The following is a 26,130-nucleotide window of genomic DNA, read 5'->3' on the forward strand; positions in this document are numbered from 1 at the left end:
GGGGTGATGATTCTTAGGGTCAACGAAATGTTGCTGTTCCTGTTTGTCATGTCTTTCCATGCTGTCACATAATGCGAGTATAGCATTTGTCGAACTTTAGAGCCCAAGGAATTCACTTCTGAGCCTTGTTGTGCATCGCTAGCATTCCAGATCTCTTGAAGGTACAGAAAATCTTGCCCTGGCCACCATGAATGTTGGACATCCATGCATGCTCAGAGGCCTTATTACACGGCTTAGAAGCCAAACCCTTTGGCTCTGTACTTTTTGACAAAGGCTATACATCAGTTTTCTCACAGATTCATGCTGATATTGTTTTCCTTTTTCTTCGCTCTGGCCAACTGTATCATGTCAACATTGATAAGTTATAGCAGCACAGTTTGTGTTCCACTACCAGTATTCCAAACAGTACTAAAAAACTAGACATGTAAAACATGTCCAGGCAGATAGAAGAGGCAGCTGTGAAGGAAAGACAAGGTGGTTTTTAAAAACTGATGAGCTCAAAACCATCGAAGCATGGTTTATTTTAAGCCAAATATCTAAAAGCAGTCTCAAGAAAGGTCAGCAGACAGAGTGCCTTTTTTAGATTTTCCAAACGGAACACCCAGAAGGCTGCAAACAGCAGAATCCCTACAGAAGCGATGAGGTTTTCACTACAGGGTGATGGCCCATGAACAGGAAAACTGCGCCTTGATAGGTGAGAAGGCATGCTGTAAGTGCTTGGTCCTGCAAAATTAAAAACGAAATATCACTGACATTTCAAACACTTGTAGAAGTGCAAAAAAATACTGTCGCATTTCAGTATAATGCACATTATGACTACACTATCCTAGGGATGAATTCATGAGGGGGTGGTCTCCCCTCCTCAAAGTGAGAAATTTTACATAGAAAAACCATGCTCAACCCAATTTTTCAAGAATAAAGTCAAAGAAATGCGAGGTTCAAACATGTCACTGACCGATTTTTAAAGATAATGGTAATCAGGCTAATGTACTTAGAGCTATCAACACTGTCTAGCTTCAACTTCATTGCCCACCACTATGTGCAGAAGACCTTGATGACAAGTTTTGTATCAAAACTTTTTCATTCATGATTCGTTAGTATGGATGATTCAATTTGCGAGAATTTTGCTCGGAAACCAAAGTGTCCATATTACAGAGGTGCAACTGTACATATGATTTGTCCATTAGAGCCATGATCACATTTAGTGGGCCACCACAACTATGCAAAAGTTAAACAAAATGCTGCAATGGCCTCCCTGCCAAAGATTTGAAAACTATATTCTAGCTAGAAGACAATTGAGCTGCTCAATCTCGTTTAATTGCAACCAGTGCAGCAACAGCCTAACTGTAATCGAACTAGAGGCTAAAGAAACAATGTGAGCCACTGCTCATAAGGGAGCGTGATACAAAGTGCGTATTCGAAAGGTACAGCTGCACACGAAATCTACCACTCTTGCTTTATCCCTGACATTTGATACATATGGCGACTACAGGAATTTTTGCTGAGCATCGAATAAGCAAATGTTCTCTAGGGAATCACATTTTGAGCACCTATAACAGCCCGGGATGCAACAATGAGTAGTCCCCATGAATCATATTTGCGTGTGTATAACGAAGACCTAAAAATACAAAACCGGTATGGTGTTGTTCAAAGTGTATATCACCATTATACACAGCTTGTGAAGTAGCACTCCACAGTGATTGGATGCCATCGAAGACTACAACACAAAACACTCTTTTCCAACTGAAAATAAAAAATAGCTGCACCGTATCCAGACATCATTACCATTTGACAATAAAATGAAAAAAACCCACAGTCACAAAAGCAAATAATGGTGATCGCCTCTCCATAATTTCGTGCAAGTCTAAAGAAACCACAACCGTCTCAACATTGGATTATTGGTTAGTTGAAAAGAGTGGTAGTGAACACGCGTGAAAATGAGACAGTAGCAATGCAAACCCCAAAATAGCAGCGTGTCAGTACACTGTATCTGGTTTAGTCATGAAATTACTCTATTTTCAGAACTGAGCATAGTTGCAGCAGTTACACTGGCTCCTTATTCCTACTATTGTCTATTTTTTAATTGCACAAGTAACTATGCCTGAATTTTAACGAAAATCCCTTGGGGGTCAGCAGCTCCTTACTGTCACTGTTTGCATCCCGCCTCTTTGCAAGATAACGAAACACCAGGGCTTTGTGCCAGCCCCATTCTAAAATAAATAATCACAAAACCCAAGCTCTGCTAAGGCTCATGACATCAATGACAAAATTTGAGTAAATTCTGTGCCTAAAAGGTAGTCATCAGATGCTCAGATAAATACTGAGCTGCTATTTTCGTACAATAATTTCAGTTCCTGCCTATGTCGACCAATAATTTGCACAAAAATACCTACAAGTGTTTCAGGGGGCATCTTTCTTTGTGACTTAACTCTGTACTGTTTGGTACTGCTTGTAGATTAAACTGATGCAACCTTGGAGTTCTTCATAGATTAGAACCTGTATAGAACAATGTCCAGTCAGGTTTGATACCAAGCAAATCATTACGAATAAAATGTATGTCGTTCGAATTACTGACTCCAATAATGATAGGTGAGCAAGGCAATGAAATATGTGATGCTTTGAAATTAAAGCAGCTGTTATATTTTCACAAATAGTGACAGCACGTTTATACTGCACCCATCGAAGTTATGCCGCAACGAACCGCAGAACATAAGGCAAGAACTGACAGCCGTTGCTTTCTCGCTTTCAATCGTGTTCCAGTGACAAAGAGATTGCGCCATTGACTGAAAGCAACAAATAATCAGATTGGAAATCTAAATGTGGCGGCCGAATCTATGACGGCAGAATACAAGTATGTACTTCAGAAGCTTTGAGCACATTCATAAACTTGCAGCGACGCGCACGATAAGCAAATTCATGTTTTTTTTTGTGGGGAACCATGGCATTTTAGAAAAAGTGACCCGATTTTTTTTATGTTAATAGCGATGCCGCATACCTCGTTCTGCGAACATGCATGAAATTAAGAGCCAAAAATGCTGCAGATATCCAAATTAAATTGACACAAATGCTTCGGAGGGCACTAAAATAACAATGCCGAAAACATACAGCCACTTGCAAGGTGTACTTCAGTGCAGACGCAAGCAGACGTACTACAGAGCGCTCGCGCGGTGTTTTGCGGAATGAAGGCGAACTTATAACGCAGGCAGTGGGATTGACTGACAATGCAGGTGCTCAAGCGCTGGCGCATAGTCATATAAAACAACCCATACACTGGCAGCGCGTCGTTAAGAAAATTGCGCTAATGTTTTGCTCCATTCCGCAGCACAGTGCTTCAGCGCTCCACACAAGCCTGCTCACGTCTTTATCGTACAACGATATTTAAGACGCAAAATCACTTACCATGACGGCGAGACGGATGTGAGATGGCAGGGATTCAAAAATATCCTTCCGGGCAGCAGTGTCGAAGTAGAAATTTCCCTCCCGCTGGCGAAGGGCGCGGCAAAGCCAGCGCTTGTCTCAATTCGCTCACAACGGCGCCATACTGCCATTCGCAAACCAGAGCGAGGGGCAAGCTCAGCCGTCGTTTACGATATCCGCTTCAGTGAACTCGGTTAAGCATCCATCTTCCCTTTCTCCGTCGCGAATCGAAAAGCAGCAGCGGCAAATGCACAGTCGCCGCTCACGATATCCGTTCCAAGAGAGGCTCCAGACAACCCGCCGCGCTCACTTCTGCGACGCAATCCGAGACGGCCCCGCAGGCGCTGCTGGGCCTAGCGCCTACGACGCTTCGGTCACAGCGTCCGCACTCACGAGCACGGTGGAAGAACATTATTCTTCCACCGTGCTCACGAGTCACGACTCTCTCGCCGTCTTCTGATCCTTTGCGCCGCCTGCTGTCGATTGCATCTCGACCGAAACCAAAACTTGCTGCTTCGTTCCGGAACTAAGCGAAACAGATAAAAGTACAGTTCCACTGGCGCGTTCTTTTGAACAGCAGCAGGAATTCGACCTCGCTCCGTCTCTGTTGCCGTACGGTGTTTTTTTCTACACCGTTCGGAAGGTTCCGAATGGCGACAACCACTCCGTTAGAGACGACTGATGAACGATTGCGGACCTCGTTAGCACACCGTCAGTTCTAGCTGGTGCTGCTGCGGTGTTTATGATATCATGTGCACCGTTTTAGCGGTGTTCTCGTCTGGCGATGCGGTGTTTTAAAGCGGACGAACACGGATAAACCTCCCATCTCGTGTCATTCGTGTTTAGTGTGTAATCTCCGCGCAGAGCAACGCTTACGAAATCGGGCCCAACCCACTGGTGAAAACATCACCAGTTACATAGAAGACGTCGCTGAGCTAACACAGCCTTTCCACACGGCGGTCCGGCCAGCAGGACGCCACTCTCGAGCTTGGCATTAACCGGAAATGATGCCATGGACTAGCAGTCCCTAGTTCAACACATCCAAACCTTCGTTCGTGAAGAAGTCGCACGCCAGCTGTCGGTCTCCACGTGCCCGCCTCCGCCTACCCCATCGCTGGCGCCCTACTTTCAGCGCGTCATCCATGAGCAGGTCGCTGAGGTGCTGCCCGCTCAACATCAGCAACCTCTCGTCGCGGCGCCTCTCACATACGCTGATGCCGTGACCCGGGCTTAGTCAACGATGCCGGCCAAATAGAATAGGCAGCGTCTCTTCATGAGCGTCACAATATATATAGCAAAATGATTTCTTGGCAGCTGATTGATCAATATAATATTAAGTCACCAGAAATTGAAAAAAACTAAGATTTAATTCAGGACGTTTCGGCTGGAGGACCAGTCCTCCAGGCGAAACGTCGTGAATTAAATACTGTTGTTTTTAAATTTCTGGTGACTTTATACTATATATTGTAACGGGATTAAACGCCCAGGGCACGGCATAAGCCGACCAAGTGCCCTGGGCGGAAGAAGAAGAGGCGCGGGGAGCGCGCGGAGGAGCGAGCGCGCGCAGAGACGAAGATAAAGATTCGGGGCCACCGACGGAGTTCCTGGTGCTCTCTCCTCCCAGGCGTGGTTTTCTTTGGGCGGGACCGTCGTCCCGTTTCATTTTGGCGGCAGCGGTGGGATGGCGGCCACCCGCGCTCGGAAACAGGCTGCGGCGGCGGCTGAGGACGTCGGGCGCCCTCAGGCTGACGCGGCACACGGCGCGGCGGACGGCACCGCTGATCTCGGACATTCCGACGGCCTGTCCCTTCCCCCTGCGCTGGAGGCCGCCTTTGAGCGCCTCAATCGGCGAGTGGACCGGATGTTCGAGCGGCTGGAGAAGTTGGAACGAGAATATGGCGTCTGTGGCGATGAGGCAGCGCCGGACCGACCGGTTAAGACAATGGGTGAGCAAGGGGCAAGGACCGAGCTGACTGCAGGTGGCGACGAGCGTGGGCGTGAGCGGAAGAGGATGGTGCGTCGGCTGGGAGGTGGAGGCGAATTGGATGCATGTACAGTACCTCTTGCTGGGCTAGTTGGTGCAACATTGTGTAACGAAAGTAAAAACAGCGCTAATTTTGACACAAACCACGCCCCATCCTGTCTGGTATTTCTGTGTGGTTTGTGTCAAAATTAGCGCTGTTTTTACTTTTGTTACACAATGTGACTGTTCCCCTGCCGCGCCCAGTTGTCCCGCAAACGCCCGAAGTGTCGATGCAACCTGTTTGAATGTCGGCGTGGGGTCAGTTGTCCCGCACCATGTGATGCTTGCCGCCTCGCTCACCGGAGTGGACCTAGCCGGTGTGGGACGTTCTTCGGCGACTGCAGGCGCCTTCACTCAACTCACAAACATTGAAGTAAACGAACAGTTTGACCGCTTCCTTTCTCCGAGCCCACGTTGAGTCTCTCCAGGCAAACCTGAATCAGATAACAATATGCCGTCTCCATCCGAAGAATGGCGGAGCACAAGTTCCGAAATGTGTCCCTCCAGACTGTAGACATGGAAGCGACCTCGTCTGCTACGGTAAATCTAGAAGAGGGCGAGCCTAGAGATGCGCCTCCAGAAGCGAACACGAAGCATAGGAGCATATAGAAGAGGCCGAGTCGAAGCCGAAAAGCTGGCTAAGCTTGAGGTGAACGGCTTAATGGAACCACTGTCTGAAGGCGAGCAGGAGCCCTCACCGTTCTCGTCTGTGGAAGAAAAACCTACAAGCAGCTCCGCCATCTATCTGGACAGTTTTGTATCAAACGGCACTTCAACACCTTCACTACGGGATGACACCTACCGCAAATCAAGCTATGCTGCTGAGAAGAACCTGAACCCAGAATGCCCTTTGGCTCGTCTGGAAGAGCTGGATACCTTTCTCAAGGAATGCAGCCCCATCAAGGGAGCGCCGCAAGATGTACAGGAACAGCAGGGAGCTCCTCCTAGCTGTGGGTCACCGTCGACTACTCCATCGGACGCCATCTCGAGGGGCACCAGCGCGGAGTCTGCGAGCCCACATGCTTTTTCATCGCAAGAGTCCCCGTCCAAAGACGACGGCTTTCCTGATATTTCAGAACCCCGCTCGCACTTAGCCAAAAACCTGCAGGTGCGAGACAATACGTCTCTCGCGAGCGGTGAGATCGACAACTTCGCCGAGTACACGACCACGCTCAAAGAGGACCTGTACGGCTTGGTGGTCGACTGCAAAGCGAAGCAGGAGATCGATGCCACAAGCACTGCTGGGACGGCGTTCTGCCCAGACGGTGCCGGCGTTGACGGCGCCAAGAACGTCTTCGAAAAGCATGCCAGGTCCTCTCCGACTAGGTCGTCTGCTTCAGTGCTGCAGTCTTCCCACATTTTTCATCCCGCCTCGCTTCACTGGAGTCTGCGGCCATTGCCGTGGGACGGCATCACTTGAGGCTGCCGTCCTTTCGGCTGGCCTCCATGGACTCGAACAACCTGGACCGTCGCACTGCATCGCACTAGACTTCCTTCACTTTCTTCTTTACCCCTCCCCCCCCGGTGGAAAGTTGTTACGGGAATAAACGCCCAGGGCACGGCATAAGCCGACCAAGTGCCCTGGGCGGAAGAAGAGCGGGTGAGCCCGCGCAGAGACGAAGAAAGAAAAAGATTCGGGGCCGCCCGTGTTCCTAGAGCTCTCTCTCTCTCTCTCTCTCCGCAGTCCGAGGTCAGCTAGACAAGCCAGGAGCGTGCACCAGGCGATAACCATGCGGCTCGCGCATATGCTCGTCGTCTTCCTTGCAATGACCCACGGGCAAAAGAGGAGCCATCCTGGCGACTTAAGGGGCGGACAAGACAGCGGGGTCGTAGTACCTCTTGAGGCGCTGGATATGTACAGGCTCACGCCGCGGCGTCTGAGATCGGGTGACGGCGTGAGGGGCTCAACAATATAGTCGACTGGAGATGTTTGTTCCAAGACGCGATAGGGCCCTTGATATTTAGCCACCAGTTTCCGGGAGAGGCCCGGAGGACTGGGAGGTATCCACAACCAGACAAGAGAGCTGGGCGAGAAATGCTGGGGACGTTGATCTTCATCGTGGCTCGTTTTTTGAAGGGACTGGGTAGCTGTCGTGAGCGACCGGGCGATCTGGCGGCAGTCTTCGGCGTGACTGGCGGCTTCGGAAACGGTGCTGCACTCAGATGCGTCAGGGTGGTAGGGGAGAACAATATCAATGGGAACGGAGAGATGGCGGCCATAAAGGAGAAAGAAAGGAGAAAATCCTGCCGTAGACTGCGTAGCAGTAGTGTACGCGAACGTAATATACGGGAGAATAAGGTTCCAGGTCGTGCGGTTCGAACCGGCGTACATAGCCAGCATGTCCCCCAGAGTGCGGTTAAAGCGTTCACTGAGGCCGTTGGACTCAGGGTGGTAAGCGGTTGAAGTCCGATGGGTGACGTTGCACTCACGGAGCAGAGCTTTGATGACATCAGATAGGAAGACACGGCCTCTGTCGCTGAGGAGTGTTCGAGGGGCACCGTGTCGAAGGAAGAACCGACGCAGAAGGAAGGATGCCACATCCTGTGCCGTGGCAGCAGAGAGCGCGGGGGTTTCAGCATACCGCATGAGGTGATAGACGGCAACAATGATCAATCGTTTGCCAGAAGCTGTATACGGGAGGGGCCCATATAAATAAATGCCAACGCGGTCTAAAGGGCGAGGCGGACAAGATAGCGGCTGCAACTCGCCAGCAGTACGGGTAGTGGGTGTCTTGCGGCGTTGGCAGTCGAAGCACGAGCGTACGTATTTGAAAACGAAATTGTGCATGCGGCGTGGAGCGGAGGCGGAGGCGCGTGTAAGTCTTGAAAAGGCCTGCGTGACCGCATTGTAAATCAGTGTGAAAACGAGCAGATATAGGAGCGTAGGTGGCGAGGAATGACGAGGAGCCATTTTCGTCCATCAGAATGATAATTACGGCGATAAAGCAGGTTATCTTGGATCTCAAAATGGGAAGCTTGACGGCGCAGCGCGCGGGATGGTGTAACCGCCGATGGGATGGAGAGAGAAAGTCCAGAAGAGTACGAATCCAGGGATCCTTGTGCTGTTCAGAAGGCATGTCACTGACGGTGGGAGATGGCGTAGGGGCTCCGATTTCGCAGAGGCTGGCAAGTTCGGCGGGAAGCGGGGAGCGAAACAAGGCGTCGGCGTCCTGATGTTTGCGGCCCGACCGGTAGACGACTCGGACGTTATATTCTTGAAGACGCAGCGCATTGTAAGGAAGACGACAAGCGTGTGCTGGTTGTCTTCCTTACTATATTATATATATATATATATATATATATATATATATATATATATATATATATATATATATATATATATATATATATATATATATATATATATATATATATATATATATCAACATGGTTTCAGGAAAGGATTAACATGTGATACACAGTTACTCGAATTCACGACTGATCTGCACCTTAACATGAACAATAACCAGCAGACCGATTGCATTTTCTTTGACTTTTCCAAAGCATCTGATCGTGAAGCTCATTGTCGCCTTATTGCTAAATTAACTGCACTTCGAATTGACTCCCTCACTCTAACATGGCTTCGTAATTTTCTTTCGAATCGTCAACAGTTCACAGTAGTTAATAATATTGCTTCGTCTCCTACTCACGTTGGTGTGCCTCAGGGCAGTGTTTTAGGCCCTTTACTCTTCCTAATTTACATAGATGGTTTGCCACTTAATGTTTCTTCTCGCTTACGTATTTTCGCTGACGACTGCATTATTTACGGATCAATTAACAGTACTGACGACCACATGGCCCTTCAAAATGACCTTAGCCTAATTCATAGTGTAACACCTGGTTAATGGCTTTAAATGTGTCAAAATGTCAGGTAATTTCTTTTAGTCATAAGCGTGACAACTCACAATTTTTATACAACGTCAATAATAACCAATTGTTACATACAGTATCGTATAAATATTTGGGTGTTCACCTAACCGATAACCTCTCCTGGACAGACCATATTACAGCCGTTCGCGCAAAAGCTTCAAGGACATTAGGTTACCTACGTCGTAATCTGAGTAATTCACCTTCCCACATCCGCAAATTGGCCTATCAAACATTTGTTCGCCCTCAGCTCGAGTATGCATCTTCCATTTGGTCCCCACATCCTACATACTTAATCGACATGCTTGAATCAGTCCAGAACCGAGCTGCCCGTTTCATTTCACGTAATTATAGCCATCACTCCAGCGTAACGCAAATGAAACTCTATCATTCCATACAGCCTTTAGTTCTTCGCCGTAATATCGCTCTGTTATCATTGTTTCACAAATATGTTTAAAATGCCACACAATCCACACTACATATCCAGACCGCCTCGAACACGTCTCGTCGTTTAAATAACCACTTAAGTTTTGCGCGCATGTACGGTACGACACATGCTTTTAACTTTTCCGCACTCCCTACCGCCATTCGCTTGTGGAATAATCTGCCTGATCACATTGCTTCCGAGTCAGATCAAGAAAAATTTCATCTCCTACACGAGCATTGTTCATATTAACACTTACAAATAACTATCTTGTTTCTTACACTTGGCTATCTGCTTCGAACTTCTTGTGATATTTGTGATGCATTGCTATCTCGCTCCTGTGAATTGCTATTTTATGCTGCGTCGTGTGTTCACTTGTATGACCTGCATATATTATTGCTTTTTTGCGTCTTTTTCCCTGAATATCACTTCAAGAATTGTACTCCCTGATATGTTCATTCTTTGTGTATTTTACTTTCTAGTATTAATGCCTTACGTTAAGTTTTACTCATGTTATTTCCTTAAGTGTACCTTTGTGGCCTTTCATTACTACAGTTGTTCCTGTTTCATGTTTTTATCTTGGTAATAATGTTGATGAGCAATGTATTGAGGTGTATCTTTTGTATACCACTTTAGAAGGCTGCTTACTCTGTAACCCCCCTTACACAATGCCCCCATGGGGCCTGTAAGGTATTTTAAATAAATAAATAAATATATATATATATATATATATATATATATATATATATATATATATATATATATATATATATATATATATATATTCCCTTTATTTATACGGGTTAGACCCAGGGTAGGAGGGAGAAAAGACATTACAGAATAAGTAAAAATATAAAAAGCAAAAAGCAGGAAAAATCAGTTGGAGCTATACGAGAGGGGGTTACCTCTCTAGAAGGATACATGGTCTTGTTCCTTATCCTGGCCGGAAGGTCAGGGGCCAAAATAATCTTGACCCAACCACAAAGGAAGGAGTGAAACAGCCGTCAAGCAGTGTTTTGTAGCGAGAGCTACACTACTCGCACAAACGAGCATTTCGCCGTGCCTCTGCGCATGCGCGAGAAGCAACAGGTGCGCCGCGAGTGACGTCATAACGCGCAGCCGGCGCGCCGTCGGGAAGCAACAGGTGTGCCGCGTGTGACATCACAGCGCGCTGTCGGGGCGCGCCGCGTGGGACGTCATTGCGCGCAACCGACAGCGCGGGGGATGCGCATGCGCAAGGAGGCGGTACTCTGCCGTGTGTATATAAAGGGGAGATGAGACAGTGGCGGCGTAGCCGTTTCTTATGAAAACGGAGAGCAGGGCCGCTACTCAGCGGCGTCGAAGACAGGAGAAACTCCACTCGTCAGACACCGAGGTTGTGGCCTGGAAGTTAGCTGTCGAGAAGAGAAATAACAAACAGTGCTACATAATAACGCTCTCGCTACGTATAACCTGGCATAGCTGCGCTTAGCCACTGCCAATTTTATTTTTTCGGGCAATACTGCGCCCCTTGCTGGTATAGCCGTAGCTGGACATCGCACCCGCACCTGGTTAAGTCGCTCAAGCTGGATTATGAAAAAAAACGAAGGGAGAACGGGAACAGGGAAGTTGGAGAGGCAGCCAACGGAATGTTGCCAGTATGAGCGACCACAACTCATAAAAAAGCCTGAAATGTGAAATGGTAAAAATATGCAATAAAGAAAATAAAAGAGAATGGGTTATGTGGCCTTGGCGGGAACAAAGAACGAGTTGAACGCCGTATGGAAGTAACTAGCCGAAACTGACATGCAAAAAGGGGTATGACCCCAGACGAGGCAGTCAGTGGAGGTGCTTTGTCTATTAGGGTTGGAATTTTCGTTGGTCTCTGCCATCGCGAGATGATAGGGTATCGTGGTTTTCGTTGATGCCCTTTTGCACTGTGTTAAACTTGAAAATAAAGTATGACTCTCGTTCGCGTTCCCGAGTGTTATTAAAGCCACTCTGAAATAGTGTTGCTTTAAGTTTATCAAACTCATGGCCTTTCTCGCGGAGGTGTCTCGAAAGAGGGAGGCTAGGGAGAGATTGAGCATGTGAGCGGTGGTTATTAAATATTAATCGGAAGGAATTGTCTGTTTGGCCAATGTATTGAATTTCAGATTTGCCACACTCGAGCATGTAAACAACTTTACTGGAATCGCAATTTAAATCTTCTCGGATAACATGTTTGAAATCTGAATGGGTACTTTCAGCCAGTGCTGTGGTTTGCAAACTTGGCATCGGTTCTTTCCACACGGTGTGCAACCCATCGGCCTCGGTTTTTTAACCGTTGAGTGCACAGGTTGGTTTTGTAATTTTTTTGGCCTTCTGTATGTTACCTGGGGGACCACTGAAGAAATTTTGGAGAGCCGCTCACTTTGTTCTATGATACTCAAATAAAACTTGTTGTTGGGCTACTCGGTGCATAGTTCTATGTACAAACGTTGGCGCGAAATAAGACCCATTCACAAGAAAGGTGTACAGGACCACGCGCTACTGACAACTGATTCTGTTATTGAAAGAAACACGTAACATATACGCACACCGTCACACCACGTATCAGCTGGAGCAAATGTCAGAAAGATGAATAGGGTCATAAAAGCGATAAAAGATAACACTAAAAACACGACGTAGCTAAAAACTATAAGAGTGGCGAAAGAACAATAAAAGGCATGACACGCGGTGTACAAAGCCAAAGAAACATGACTGCACGGGATCCGACAGGATGATGACAAAACGAAAACGCATTAAAAAGGTAAAAATGCATAAAAAGCACGTGAGACAAGCAAACCCTTCTATTGTAAAAAGGCTGTTTGCACTGAGCACTTCAGATTACATTCAGAAGAAAGCACCTGTAGACGTGCTCGTTCAGGAAAACCTTTCTAAAAATCCTTTTTCAGTTTGGTACAAGACGATAGATGCATCCCTAACAGCTTTCAGACCCTTTTTCCTGATCAAAAAAGCTTCTTTGCATTCACGAGACACTCGATCACGGCCTCTACGTAAAACAACGGTTTTCTCAAGAATGGGCCCGCAGGTGTTTAGTTCACAGTCCTTACAGTGAAGAGGCAAATTCGAACCTGTTCCCGTCCCCATCGAACGCTCATGCTCCCTCAACTTTTCATTCAGGCAACGCCCCGTTTGACCAATATACACTTTTCCACATGCGAGTGGGATCTGATATATAACCCTTTCATTGCATTCCACGTACCTACGGGTATGTCTGGTTCCACAGGTTTTTTTTTCTCTTCTTTTTTCTGACTTGACACGAGGTCATAATGCGACCAGCTTACAGGGAGCAGAGAATACTACTGGAGCATCAAATTTAGATGCAACTTTTTATAGGTTACGGGCAACGCGGTGGGAGTAGGGAACCACTTCTGGCCTAATTCTTTCCTCAACGAGCATCGGCTGCTTTCGTTCCACGCCTTTTATGCTATGAAGAAAGGGCTCCACCCCACTTGTCAGGACAGACTGTGGGAAGCCTGCATTCTGAAGCCTTACCATCTGTAACTGGAAGCTCGTTTCCATGGTATGGCGACAGGACTTCGCAATGGCGGCATTTAAACCTTACGTGGCAATGGGTCGCTTCACTGTCTTAGAGTGCGCCGATTTATAAGAGGAAAAAAACCTTTTTGTGCACGCGGGTGGCACATCCAGCACATTTTCTCTACATTTTCTCTTTGGTTATGGAAAGTTTCAGGCCTAAAAATTGTATTTGATCACTTTCCGGATGATCCTGCGTAAATTCTAACCCTTCTCCGTTCTCACTAAAAATTCCTATAACCTCGCTAACTCTGCCTAACTAGGACTGTGTGTCCTGTTTATTTACAAGGATTCCAAATCTTCGACGTATCTAAAAACTCTCAATACCCTATCTTTATCCAACTGCTCATTTACACTTCGATCAATCATTGACAGGAAAATGTTGCACAGAACCGGGGCAACACAGGAGCCAATACAAATCCATTTCTTCTGTATAAGCAATCCACTTTCAAACTGTACAGTTGTGGCATTAAGATAAAATTCTAACAAAGTAAAAAAATTCCCTACTGACTCACCAGCTGCGCTCTGAAAGGACGTGGCCCACATTCCTCAAAGCATGCTTGAACAGCTGTGAACAATTCTTTATGAGGAATGGAATAGAAAAGATCTTTCGCATCAGCAGAAAAGAAATACCCAATCTGATGATTATCGTCAAGAAATTCAATTATATCCAAAGTTGCGAAAGGATCAGTGACCACAAGGTTCAACAGGAACTGACTAACAAGGCGTTGCCAAGATCACTGTTCGCTTACAATACAACGGAATGGTACATCCTCTTTGTGAGTCTTAGCAGTAAAAAACATGCTAAGACTTTTGCCCTTGCAGTCACTTATAGACTTTGCTACCCTTTGCAGTTACAGTTCGTTGCAGAGGGCGATGGCTCTTGACATAGCCTTCACGGGCTTGAGTTTAGTCGGTTTAAAGTTCTTCTCAACGGCACGACAGGCGTTTTCATTATAAACCCCTTTGGCACCACCACAAAACCACCTTCCTTGTTGGCTTGCAGAAAACGAATGTCGTTCTCCCTGAAGTATTTCACCACTTTGTTGACCGTAGACCCATTACCACTGGCTCTCTTGGTAAGCCGTCCTAGCCAGCACGTCCACTCCATCCAGCAGGCATCGTTCACGATCCTCCGGCGGCGCCTCCCCAGACACTCGCCTACTCAGAGACTGTTTTTTTTTGTTTTAAGTGTTTTTTAAGGATTGTCAATATTCGGTAGGTTTTCTGTGAACGTCAGTACTAGATGAGAGCGATGCGATGTGTTCGCAGATATATATATATATATATATATATATATATATATATATATATATATATATATATATATATATATATATATATATATATATATATATATATATATTAGCAGACAGGGCAAATTAAATGATGGGCTTGTTGGAGGGGCTCGATTGTGTGTGTGTGTGTGTGCGTGTGCGTGTGTGTGTGTGTGTGTGTGTGTGTGTGTGTGTGTGTGTGTGTGTGTGTGTGTGTGTGTGTGTGTGTGTGTGTGTGTGTGTGTGTGTGTGTGTCCGGGCGACCCGCCCGGATTTCAATTCTGCCGAACGCAAAATTTCTCCGGCGAACGCCCCTTGACAAGCCCAAATCACCACGCACGGCAAATTTCAAGCGGGTGGCCAGCGCTGTCACAGGTTTCACCTCTCGGGCCGCTGACAAGTGCTGCCTTTGGATTAGACTGTTGGAGTGACAACGGTTTCACGGGCTTTACAGGCACCAGCGCTGCCGCTTGGGGGGAGAGATCGACACATCGTGAGCATCTCTCTTCTCACGATGTGCGAGCATAATACCTAAATACCTCCTTTATATAAGAGAGGTATTTAGGTACTATTAAAAACACAGCGCACAAAATACTGTATAGCTTTGTTCTGATTTGTTGTTTCCTATGATACCGCTTTTTCATCAGTTCCCCTGTGTAGTGTCGCTGGGCTCTTAGGGTAGTTTGAAGTAAATAAATGAAAAAAAAATAGGATAGCCTTCATCGCTTCGTCGCATGTTTTGAGGAAATGCGCACCCAAAACTTCAAACAGGTGGCCCCCAAACTTCCACAGGGCACTCGTTTGTCGATGAGAGCAAGCATGGTTTCGACGGACAACGCTTTCCGGCGTAAAAAACAACAGGGCGTACAGAAGTCAGTCCACTTATTGAAAACGCTGGAGCGATGCTCGGCGGAGGTAAGGATGCGGTGTTTTAAAGCCGGAACTGATGCTGGGAGATAATAAAAGCGCTCGAGCGCAGGCGGACAGATACAAAGTCTCTTCGATTTGGCTGCACTTTCTGCACCAGTTAGGATCACTTTCGCATTCGTTTTGCCAGCGCAGAGTGCTCCCACTGCAAATCCGTCTTCGTTTTTCAAATCAGCAAGACTAGTGAAGCACGAGTTCTTGGCCGGCTTGCATTCTCCCAAGTGGAAGTGCAGCTGTAGTGCAGCAACATGGCGGCGCCAATGTGCACGTTGGAGAAGTGAAGAAGATATGATGGCAGTCTCTAAATGAAACGATGACAGTTTTCATTCGACAGGCGGAGGTGAGGAACTCTTCGTGGCGTCATAATTGTAAACCTAAGCGGTTAAGTCGAGTCTCATGGGCGGCATTTGAGCGCATATTCGTAAATTGTCTGCGTGAATACATGCAGCAACTCTTTTTTCTATGAAAAATTGCAACTATTTTTTGTAACTGGTTTATGTCGACACTTCCTTGGGATTTCCTTCGTGAATAATACTTAACGTGATTCGGGATTTTGGCGCCCGTTGATGTTGGCGGCACGCAGTTGGCTGTAATTTGGTAGCGACACCAAGGCTAGCAGAAGACCAGGCCTGCACTCGACCATTTGTCTTGGAAGCAGCCACTGCCAAGCTGCACTTGAACTAACGCTGCACGCTGGCGGCATCGCCCGGGAGCTCAACGAATCTAATGCAGCGAAATCCAAGAGACCTACACAAACCATGACGGCGCAGGCGCCTTGCCGATAGCCAAGCATCTGCGTTAATATTTTAAGGCGAAAGCCTTTAATGGCTCATACTCCCGGTCGAGATATTGTCCGTACTTTACATCGCCGACCGGAAGCCACTTAAACGGAAGTGACGTCACGTGTGACGTCACGCTCTTCAACTCGATAAGAAAAAAATCTTCGTGGAGGATTGCAATCGAACCACCATCCTTCCGTTCCACAGCCGAGCGTGCTAACAACTACACTACTTCCTGCGAGCGCATAATAAAGTTCTCCTTGTATAAGACGCTGGAGAGTGTTTGCAGAAAGGCGTCGAATCAGACGGATGGCTCCCAAATGCCCTCCAGTGTCTCCAGCATTTAAGATTCACAAACAATTGTGTACTTAATTAATATCTTAACCACACATCAGTGACACAAGCAGCAACATCGTGCTAGTCGTAGTTTTACTGACGCTTGTACTTTGTTTTATATGTTGTGTATTGTTTGTTTTATGTTGAATTGTACATGGTCGGACCAAGCGGTTGCTACGAATTGTTAGAAGAAGTAGCGCCGCTATGTAACACCAACCTCTCCTTTACTGTTCATGCAAAAAAAAACACCGCGCTAAAGGCTTTCGCCTCACCGCGCTTTAGGTTAACAAAGTACAACCTGAATTTTTCTTCGTTTTTTTTCCAGCCCTTCTATCCGCAACTCACAGCATTTCCGTCCTCCCTGAGAAGCGTCTGTTGGCGCATCTTGAGCCTCCCGCGCGCTGCTCCGAAGTAGGTGTCTTGTTGGTGCAGGAAGGAGTGCGATTGGGCCATGGGCCGCACGCGAGCCACGAGCGAGGACCGGGCCCCAACAATTCGTGCCTTCACCTCCACGTTGGACGGCATTGGGACTGCGGAGTCAGTAGCGAGGCCTGCAATAAAAGAGTTTGCGATTCTGTAAATGCTTAGTTTCTCAAGTTGTCCCTTTTCTTATGTCTGTTTTGTTTCCCCAAAGTTTCATTCCATGTTTATGCAGTGTTTTTTTTCCATTGCTGCTCTCCAAAGGTTTCATGCTTCCGCTCTTCTCCAGAGAACGGCGAAAATTATTCATAGATAAGGTCTACACAGCGATGAGCACTCAGCCCAATCGTGCCGCCATCTTGAGGATGGCGCAATCATTCGCATTATCACTGCTTCCCTGTCCGATAGATTACTACCTTTAATCTACGACATCAGCGATGCTGCAGACGTTTAGGTAGGCGCGCGGACGAGCGGCGGTAGGACACCTCTGGTTCGCGACCCCGCGCCAAGCTCAAAACGTGGTTATTAATGTATATTGAACTTTATGTCCTCCGTGTATGTCTTGCTGCAGTTTTCTTTCGCTTACAAATTGCAGCGACCCGCGCAGCCGGTGAAGGCGAACAAGCGCAAGGAGGCCGATACGAAGAGGACGAAGGGTCGTCGGCCCGTGAAAAGAACGCTCGGACTTTTTTTTCCCTTTTCGCAATTGCTACATTTTTTTTCTTTTACCCTCCTTTTTTTCACTCACTCCCTTGCCTAAATTTCAGCTTGTTAGGCGCCTGACTACCTGCAACCACCTCTGTCACAGAAACTGAGTTGCCACAGCACCACGACTGCAATGGAGCGCTCACCGATGTTGCTCTTTCAGGTGGCCCTTTTTCTCGGCGCGTCTCTGGAGGCACAGTCCGCAAAATCCTGCGCGAGCTCTACCGGGCATGATGGACGCGAAAACTGGAAGCGGTCGCCACTTCTGGACAGCTGCCACCGCCTCTGCTGGCAACCGGGATGGACCACACGTGTCGACGCTATCACCACAGGATGCACAGTATATCAACCGCCATTTCACCGCGCCCCGCTGGGGCACAGCACCACGACTGCAATGGAGCGCTCACCGATGTTGCTCTTTCAGGTGGCCCTTTTTCTCGGCGCGTCTCTGGAGGCACAGTCCGCAAAATCCTGCGCGAGCTCTACCGGGCATGATGGACGCGAAAACTGGAAGCGGTCGCCACTTCTGGACAGCTGCCACCGCCTCTGCTGGCAACCGGGATGGACCACACGTGTCGACGCTATCACCACAGGATGCACAGTATATCAACCGCCATTTCACCGCGCCCCGCTGGGGCACAGCACCACGACTGCAATGGAGCGCTCACCGATGTTGCTCTTTCAGGTCAGTTACCTTGACTGCTCCTACTGCCGCGTAAAGAGCGACAACCGTTTTCTTATTGTGGTGTTGTGCCCCAGTGAGTGGTCTGTTGCTTTCATGAACTGTGACAAGTTTGTAAAAGACCTGCTGTGTAGAATCCTATTGCTTCTGTCAGGGGATGTTGAATCGAATCCTGGCCCGGGAGCGGATGAAGTTCTAGCAACTGTCTTGCAAACTGTGCAAAGAATTGAATTAGGCCAGGATGATATCCGCAACGACCTTCGCGCTTTAAAGAATTGGCAGGCGTCCGTTGATGTCGAGTTGAGACAGCTGTCAGCTCGAATTCGGGTGCTAGAGGTGGACACTGCTGCTCTAAAAAACAGTAGTGCTTCACCTGTTCAGGCGCCCGAGGTTGCTCTCGAAATCTCGGACAAGTTAAAGTCTATCGAATCGCGCTGCGATGACGCCGAAAACCGTCTACGCCGTTCCAATCTCCTTTTCTTCGGCCTACCTGACACCTCTGACGAAACCTGGTCATCCGCTGAGACAAAAGTAATAAACTTATGCTCGGAAACCCTCGGTGTAACAGTCGAGCCGTCTCAAATAGAGCGCGCACATCGCCTCGGGAAGTACCAGGAAGGCAAATGCAGACCTGTCATTGTTAAATTTGCACTTTTCAAAGACAAACAGCTCGTTCTGGAAAAGGGGCCCAAATTCAAGAATACAAATTATGCTGTACGAGAAGATTTTTCGTTAAAAACACGAATATCAAGGAAACACCTACTTGATTTTGCGAAGTCACAAAACGCCACGTATAAACTTAGCGTAGACAGACTGCACATCGGTGACGTCACCTTCGTATTTGATGTTGCATCTGGGAGCGTCATTCGATCTACAAGATAGCTCACAAGGGAAAAGATAGCTGGTACAATCGATCATTCAAACTCTACTTGTCGTAATCACACGCCATCACGATTACACTTATCATGCACTAATATGCGTAGTTTGCTACCCAAACGTGTTGAACTATGTTCATACCTGGATAACAGTGAGTGTGACATTTTAGCATTAACTGAAACGTGGATTAATCCTGATATTTCTGACACTGAGGTACTGCCCGATACCAACGAGTACATAATCTTCCGCAAAGATAGAGAAAACAAAAGAGGAGGAGGTGTCCTAATAGCCGTCAAGAAGCGTATAGCATCTCATCTTGTTAATTTACCCAGTCCCCTTGAGATTATATGGATCTGCATTACGTCTTCATTCGTTAATTCAATAATAGGTGCATGTTACAGACCACCAGATAGCTCCGCTGCTTTCATATCTCACTTGCGCGATAACCTCAGTGCCATAAGGACCAAGTTTCCTAAAGCTAATATATTTCTGATGGGGGACTTCAATTTCCCGGACATTGACTGGTCTAACCTCACCTCTGACTCTCGCTGTTCTAAAGACTTCATCGACTTAACTTTAGATTTTTCTTTAACTCAGTTAGTAAACCAACCTACACGCGGAACTAATATTCTTGACCTTGTTTTGACTTCATGCCCCGACAATTCAAGCATCGTCTCTACTAGTGAGGGATTCAGTGACCATCTGATTCTTAATTTTGCAGTTAGCATTCCAACACATACGCGGCATCTAACGTCTAAGCTCATGTGACATTCCGTGTGTGCTACGAGGTTCCGCGTTCCACGGCGCGGCGTAGAAGGGACCCGCCGCCGTGACAGCGGCATCATCAATTACCCAGCCATGCTCTTTGAGTGACGACCAGAACAACCGGACCCAACCGGACCCGCCGCCGCCGCCGCGGGGAAACAGGCTTTATCCTCCCCAATTTGCGTGGCCGTTCCAGGTGCGGCCCTCCCGGGCACATTCCAGGACAAGGGAACTGTCAGCGATCCAGAGCGCGCCGTACCACAGCCGACGCTATGCGCTACCGCGAAGACAACATTCTTTCCCTCGGACTCAACACGTGAGGGGGGGCGAGACCACGATGCGGTGGTATGTTTGTGCGCCCAAGTGAAAGCCCTAGCCCCCCCTCCTTCCCCTTACGACGTGGGCTATCGCCGGGAAGGCACCCACAGCTTCCCGCCGTGCCTCGTGAACAAAAGCGCATTCCCAGAAGGGCCGTGACGGACACCTGTCATGGCGGACAGGCAAGACTCGCCAAGAATGTGGGAAGACAGGGGCGACCCTTAGTCTGGTTTCCCGGAGCAACAGACGAACCCATTCATGCTTATTAGCTGTGTCCCGCCGTCGGTAGCGCGGCAGCATCGTGGGCCCTTTCGCCCCCTCCTCTGTTGTTGACGAGCGACGCGGACCGATGGTGGGAGGCGGTATGCATGCCTGAGGCAAGGATTAGCTCCGAAGAGAGAGCCTGTGTATACTCTCACTTGAGAGAGAGTGGTGGCGTTTTTGTTGTTTATTTAGTTTGTATTGTTAACAGACTCTGGGTTCGAGGCTAAGCCCAACCCAAGGGGTTGTCCCCATCTCGCATGTTATTTTTGATTGGAGAATTGATGCTTTGGGCGGGCCACTGGAAATGACCGCCCTTAGTCCTTTGTTAATCAAGTGCTTAAAAGCACATGTACACGGATGCAGTCCAGTCCAGTCTGAGCTGGGGCTCCATGCTTAGCATGTAATGTGATGCTACTTAGGCACTAACCTGCCCGGTCGATGAGTAAAGTAGTGCAAAGTTTGTTCTTTTGTAAATTCAGTTCTGCTTTTTCCAGTTTAACTCTCTGTATATGTATGTTGTAAAATTATGCTCTGCTGTCATCATCTACAAGCTCGCCTCCTGTTCATCTTCCAAGCCGAACGACACTAGAGGAAGGGTTTGTGAACCATCCTCGAAGAAACGGACGACTATTGAAATTCTACTGCATACACGCTCAGGACGACATCGTTCGCCAAGAGGGCCTTCAGCGCCGAAGCCCGACGGCGTGCAGCTTCTGCCAGCAACCGCTCGAGCCCAACTCCGGAGCCACTCCATCGCCCCCATGAAGTCGTCGGCACGTAAGCTCGGACGCCCCAGCCTCTGATGTATAATCTTAATCATGTGTAATTATTGAATATATCTGTTTGTTTAAACTGAGCCATACGGTGTCTCTTTGCCTCTCCGTCCCGTGTGGACCTGCGCATTACGGGGGTCATCACACTCATCTTCAACTATAAAAAAGCTGATTGCAAAGCTCTTAACGTTGGTCTGCAAGAATTTTGCTCCTCGTACCTTTCCACTTTCTCTTCCCGTACCGTCAATGAAAACTGGACCTTATTTAAAGAAAAGTTGCTGTCATTAATGGTTGCTCACGTACCACAAACTTCATTTCGGGTCAACATTTCTAAGCCATGGTATCATAGGTCACTTCGCACAATTAAGAATAAAAAGAAGCGCTTATTTAAAGCAATGAAAAAATCTGGATCTCCCTCTCTGAAACTGCAACAGAAAGACTGCGAAAAACAATACTGCCGTGCCGTTCGTAAAGCGAGACATAAATTTTATTCTCATGATCTTCAATCCCTTATGCGCAACAACCCTAAAAAATTCTGGCGTACAATATCCCCAACTAACACTCATGCCCAAATCGCTCTACAGGACAATACCGGAAATTTCATTACTGACGAAGAAAGTGCGACTATCTTTAACAATTATTTTACTTCAGTGTTCACCCATGAAGATCTTTCTAACATTCCTGCCACCGCCGAAGTCGACTACGGATATATGACCCCCATCGAATTAACTGTTGAAGGCATCGCGTCACTTATCAAAAACCTTAAAATGTCCACTAGCTCTGGTGTTGATGGAATCAACGCCAAAATTCTTAAACTCACTATAAACTCGAGCAGCTTAATCTTGTATCACATTTTTCAGCAGTCTTTATCTACAGGTGAACTTCCGTTTGATTGGAAAATAGGCAAAGTCATCCCCGTGTTCAAATCCGGAGACAGAAGTAACATCAGTAACTACCGACCTATATCTTTAACCAGTATTGCATGTAAGCTCCTATAACATATCATTGCTTCAAATGTTGCGCAGCACCTTGAACAAAACCGCTTTTTTTACCCTCATCAGCACGGTTTTAGAAAAGGACTGTCATGCGATACTCAACTCATGGAATTTACGCACGAAGTTCTGACTAACATGAATGATAACCAACAGACTGATTGCATTTTCATCGACTTTTCTAAGGCTTTTGATCGGGTAGCACATTGTCGTTTAATTGCCAAATTCTCTGCTTTAAATATCGACTCATTAACGCTATCATGGATTAGAAATTTCCTCTCATTTCGCTAACAATTTACCAGTATAAATAATTGTTCATCCTCTCTCTCTGAAGTATCGTCCGGTGTTCCCCAGGGCAGTGTCCTGGGCCCGTTACTATTTTTAATATATATTAACGATCTGCCAACCGACATTACCTCTAACATCCGTTTGTTTGCTGACGACTGTATTATTTACCGCAGAATTTCTAATCTAACCGATCATATCGCTTTACAGAAAGATCTAGACCATATAACAAACTGGTGTTCCATGTGGCTAATGCCGGTCAACACTGATAAGTGTAAATTAATGACTTTCAGCCGTAAACTTTCAAACTCTTCTTTCACCTACTCGCTCAGCAGTAATCATGTGACAACAGCGTCCTCATATAAATATCTCGGCATTCACCTAAATCGAAACCTTTCCTGGTCGACACACATTAATAAAATTACAGCTAAGGCTTCACGAACCCTTGGATACTTAAAGCGTAATCTTCATGGTGCACCATCTGACACTCGAAAACTAGCCTACCTGACGTTTGTCCGCCCACAACTAGAATTTGCATCACCCATCTGGTCACCTCACCAAGCGTATCTAACACGTAATCTCGAATCTATACAGAACCGTGCTGCACGCTTCATCGCTCGTGATTATAACCGGCATTCCAGCGTCACTAAGATCAAGTTATCGCTATCACTTGAGTCTTTAGAATCACGTCGTACCGTAGCCCTTCTTTGCTTATTTCATAAAATGATTTTCAGTCTTCACAGTCACACATTACCTTTGTCACGGCCATGTCGCACATCTCATCGCCTCCATAATCATAGCAGCTTTACGCGTTATTTTGGTCATACAAAAGCATTCAACATGTCTGCTCTCCCACGTGCCATAAACTATTGGAACAGCCTTCCTGACGATGCTACTAATACCAGAAATCCTGCTACATTTCGTGATAAAATAACCGCAATCTTCGCCTAGTTGTCTCAGTTCTATGTATTCTTGCGAAAAATGTTTTATTGCTGCTTAGTGTGAACTAACTTGTGCACTTTTTAGCCTTTCTGTCAAATCGTGTTCCATTTCCATGTTGCCACATTTTGAAACACGTAATTATTGTGTGTTGTATTACTTTATTTGTATTCTTCTGAGTGCCTCTTGCTAACTATTGTATAAAGTTTTTCTTCTTTTTGCGCTGTTCTCTAACTTCTATGCACTGCCCCACTCACACAATGCTCCAATGTAAAGGAGCCTGTGAGTAACTTGAATAAATAAAGAAATAAATAAACAATCCGCAATGCAGAGTCACCGCCTGGTTATGGCCAATTCACCTTGTGGGCATGTGCCATTTTGTGAGGCAAACAACAACTTTTTCTCCTGTTTGTATTAGGACCAAACACTGGCCAATCCCCCACCGCTGGTACGTGCCATCGCTTCTGAGACAACAACGACTGTACAAGGCACCATGACCAATCCCCCACGTGCCACTCCAACAGCGCACAAGAACTTGGGCCTCGGCCGGACGCCGCCACTTTGCCGCAAACTCTTCTTTGGCATCCCTCTAAAAACGTGGCCGCGGTCGCCTCCTGGGCGACCTCCACATCGTGGTAACCGAGCGAACCGCCCCTCCTTCCCCTGCGGCGTTCCAGGATGGCGGGCTGGCAGGACCCCGGCTTCGACCCACCGCTTCCGGCGTTCCGGCTCCACGGCGTTGGCGGCTGGCTCGCTCAGTTCGAGGCTGCGCTGTACGTGAACGGCATCATTATCCAGCCATTCAAACACGCAGTCCTCTGCGATATCCTCCAGCCCGAACTGCTGCGCCGACTCGCCTGCCCTGCCTTGGGCTGCCGGCCGTACGATGAGCTGCGCACGGCCGTCTTGGCAGCCTGCAACATCCCGCCGCCGCTCTACCAATCAGTCCACGGCTGGCTGTGAGCATGTCCCCGCAGCCACATGCTGCCCGCCACAGCCTGCCTAGCACCTCGCTGCGCCTCCCGTAGCCACCCGCCTCGTTACCGGGCCGCTCGGACCGGCGGCAGTTGCGCGACTCTCAGGGCCCCCGGCACACCTGCAACTGTCTCTGCTGAGCCACCCCTCATGCGCCGGCAGGCAGCTGCTGCACCAGAACCTCCGTCATTGGGTTAGCAGGCTGGCCCACATTACGAGTCCCTCGACGCAGACCGAAAGCTCGGCCCCAACGCCACAGCCAGAATCGCCCGCCTGAGCCTCGCCTTCGGACCCCGGACGCCCTGCACGACTTGTGACACATACTAACCGTCTACGGGGGGGGGGGGGGGGGGGGGGTTCGCTGTAGCGACCTGCACGGCCGGCAGAGGCCCAAGAGGACGAAGGGCCGCCGGCACGTGATGAGAACTCTCGGGACATCGGCCTCGGTCGGACGCTGCCGCCGCCGCTCCGCCGCGGTCTCTACTCTGGCAGCCCTCTATATCTAATAAATGTGGTCGCGGTCGCCTCCTGGATGACCTCCAAAAAATTACTCTTCTTGCTGTTAAACATTTCAAATATTGTCTCAATTTTTGTATGTATTTTGTGCCTTGCCCGTAAAAAAATGGTTCGGTTTATAGGGGTTTAACGTCCCAAAGCGACTCAGGGTATGAGAGACGCCGTAGTGAAGGGCTCCGGAAATTTCGACCACCTGGGGTTCTTTAACGTGCACTGATTTTAATAATTAGTTTCTGGGGAGAGGAAACGACGCAGTATCTGTCTCATATATCGGCGGACACATGAACCGCGCCGTAAGGGAAGGGCTAAAGGAGGGAGTGAAAGAAGACAGGAAGAAAGAGGTACCGTAGTGGAGGGCTCCGGAATAATTTCGACCACCTGGGGATTTTTAACGTGCACTGACATCGCACAGCACACGGGCGCCTTTGCGTTTTGCCTCCATAAAAACGCAGCCGCGGCGGTAGGGTTCGAACCCGGGAACTCCGGATCAACAGCCGAGCGCCCTAACCTCTGAGCCACCGCGGCGGGCCGTAAAAATTAATTCCTCACGGGATTGGCAGTATAAAGAAACCCAAATAAAAAATTCTACCTGCCTACAGTTCAGCGCTATGACGCCGCTCAGTGGCTGCAGCTGGAGAATCGCATACGCAGAACGCCCGACACGCGATCCCTCGCGAATTGTCCAAGCAAACACCAGGCGGCGAGAGCAAGAAGCCGTGCGCTTCTAGCCGCGCGTCGGTATACTGACGGTCACTTCTTGAATTTCAATTACGCATTGCAAAGACAGCGGGCACTCTACGCTTAGGGTGCGAGGGGAAAGGATGCTGGGGCTTGAGCTTTTGGGTGTATATCTACTGAACGCCCTTCTTTCTGTGGTTCCACGGGGCAAAATCGGAGACACGCGACGTGCCGCTTGCCCCATCGTAATTTGGCTCGATTAAATTTTTCAAGTGGGTAATATGCAGCGGTGCAAAAAAAGAAAAGATTTGCAGGCCCGCTTCCTCAGCCG

General features: G+C 47.9%; 1 protein-coding gene across 5 annotated transcripts in view; it reads right to left on the bottom strand.

Moving 5' to 3' along the window:
* Positions 1-26,130, bottom strand: part of LOC144127831 (uncharacterized) — a 169,526-nt gene that overhangs the window by 75,265 nt on the left and 68,131 nt on the right. For all 5 annotated transcript variants that reach the window (XM_077660785.1, XM_077660786.1, XM_077660784.1 and 2 more), the window contains one exon: positions 16,957-17,162. In XM_077660785.1, coding sequence (XP_077516911.1) covers positions 16,957-17,136 — 180 coding nt within the window. In that variant the 5' untranslated portion in view covers positions 17,137-17,162. The remainder of the gene's footprint in view (positions 1-16,956; positions 17,163-26,130) is intronic.

The sequence above is a fragment of the Amblyomma americanum genome, chromosome 4 (assembly GCF_052857255.1).
Source record: "Amblyomma americanum isolate KBUSLIRL-KWMA chromosome 4, ASM5285725v1, whole genome shotgun sequence".
In the NCBI taxonomy this organism is placed as follows: domain Eukaryota; kingdom Metazoa; phylum Arthropoda; class Arachnida; order Ixodida; family Ixodidae; genus Amblyomma; species Amblyomma americanum.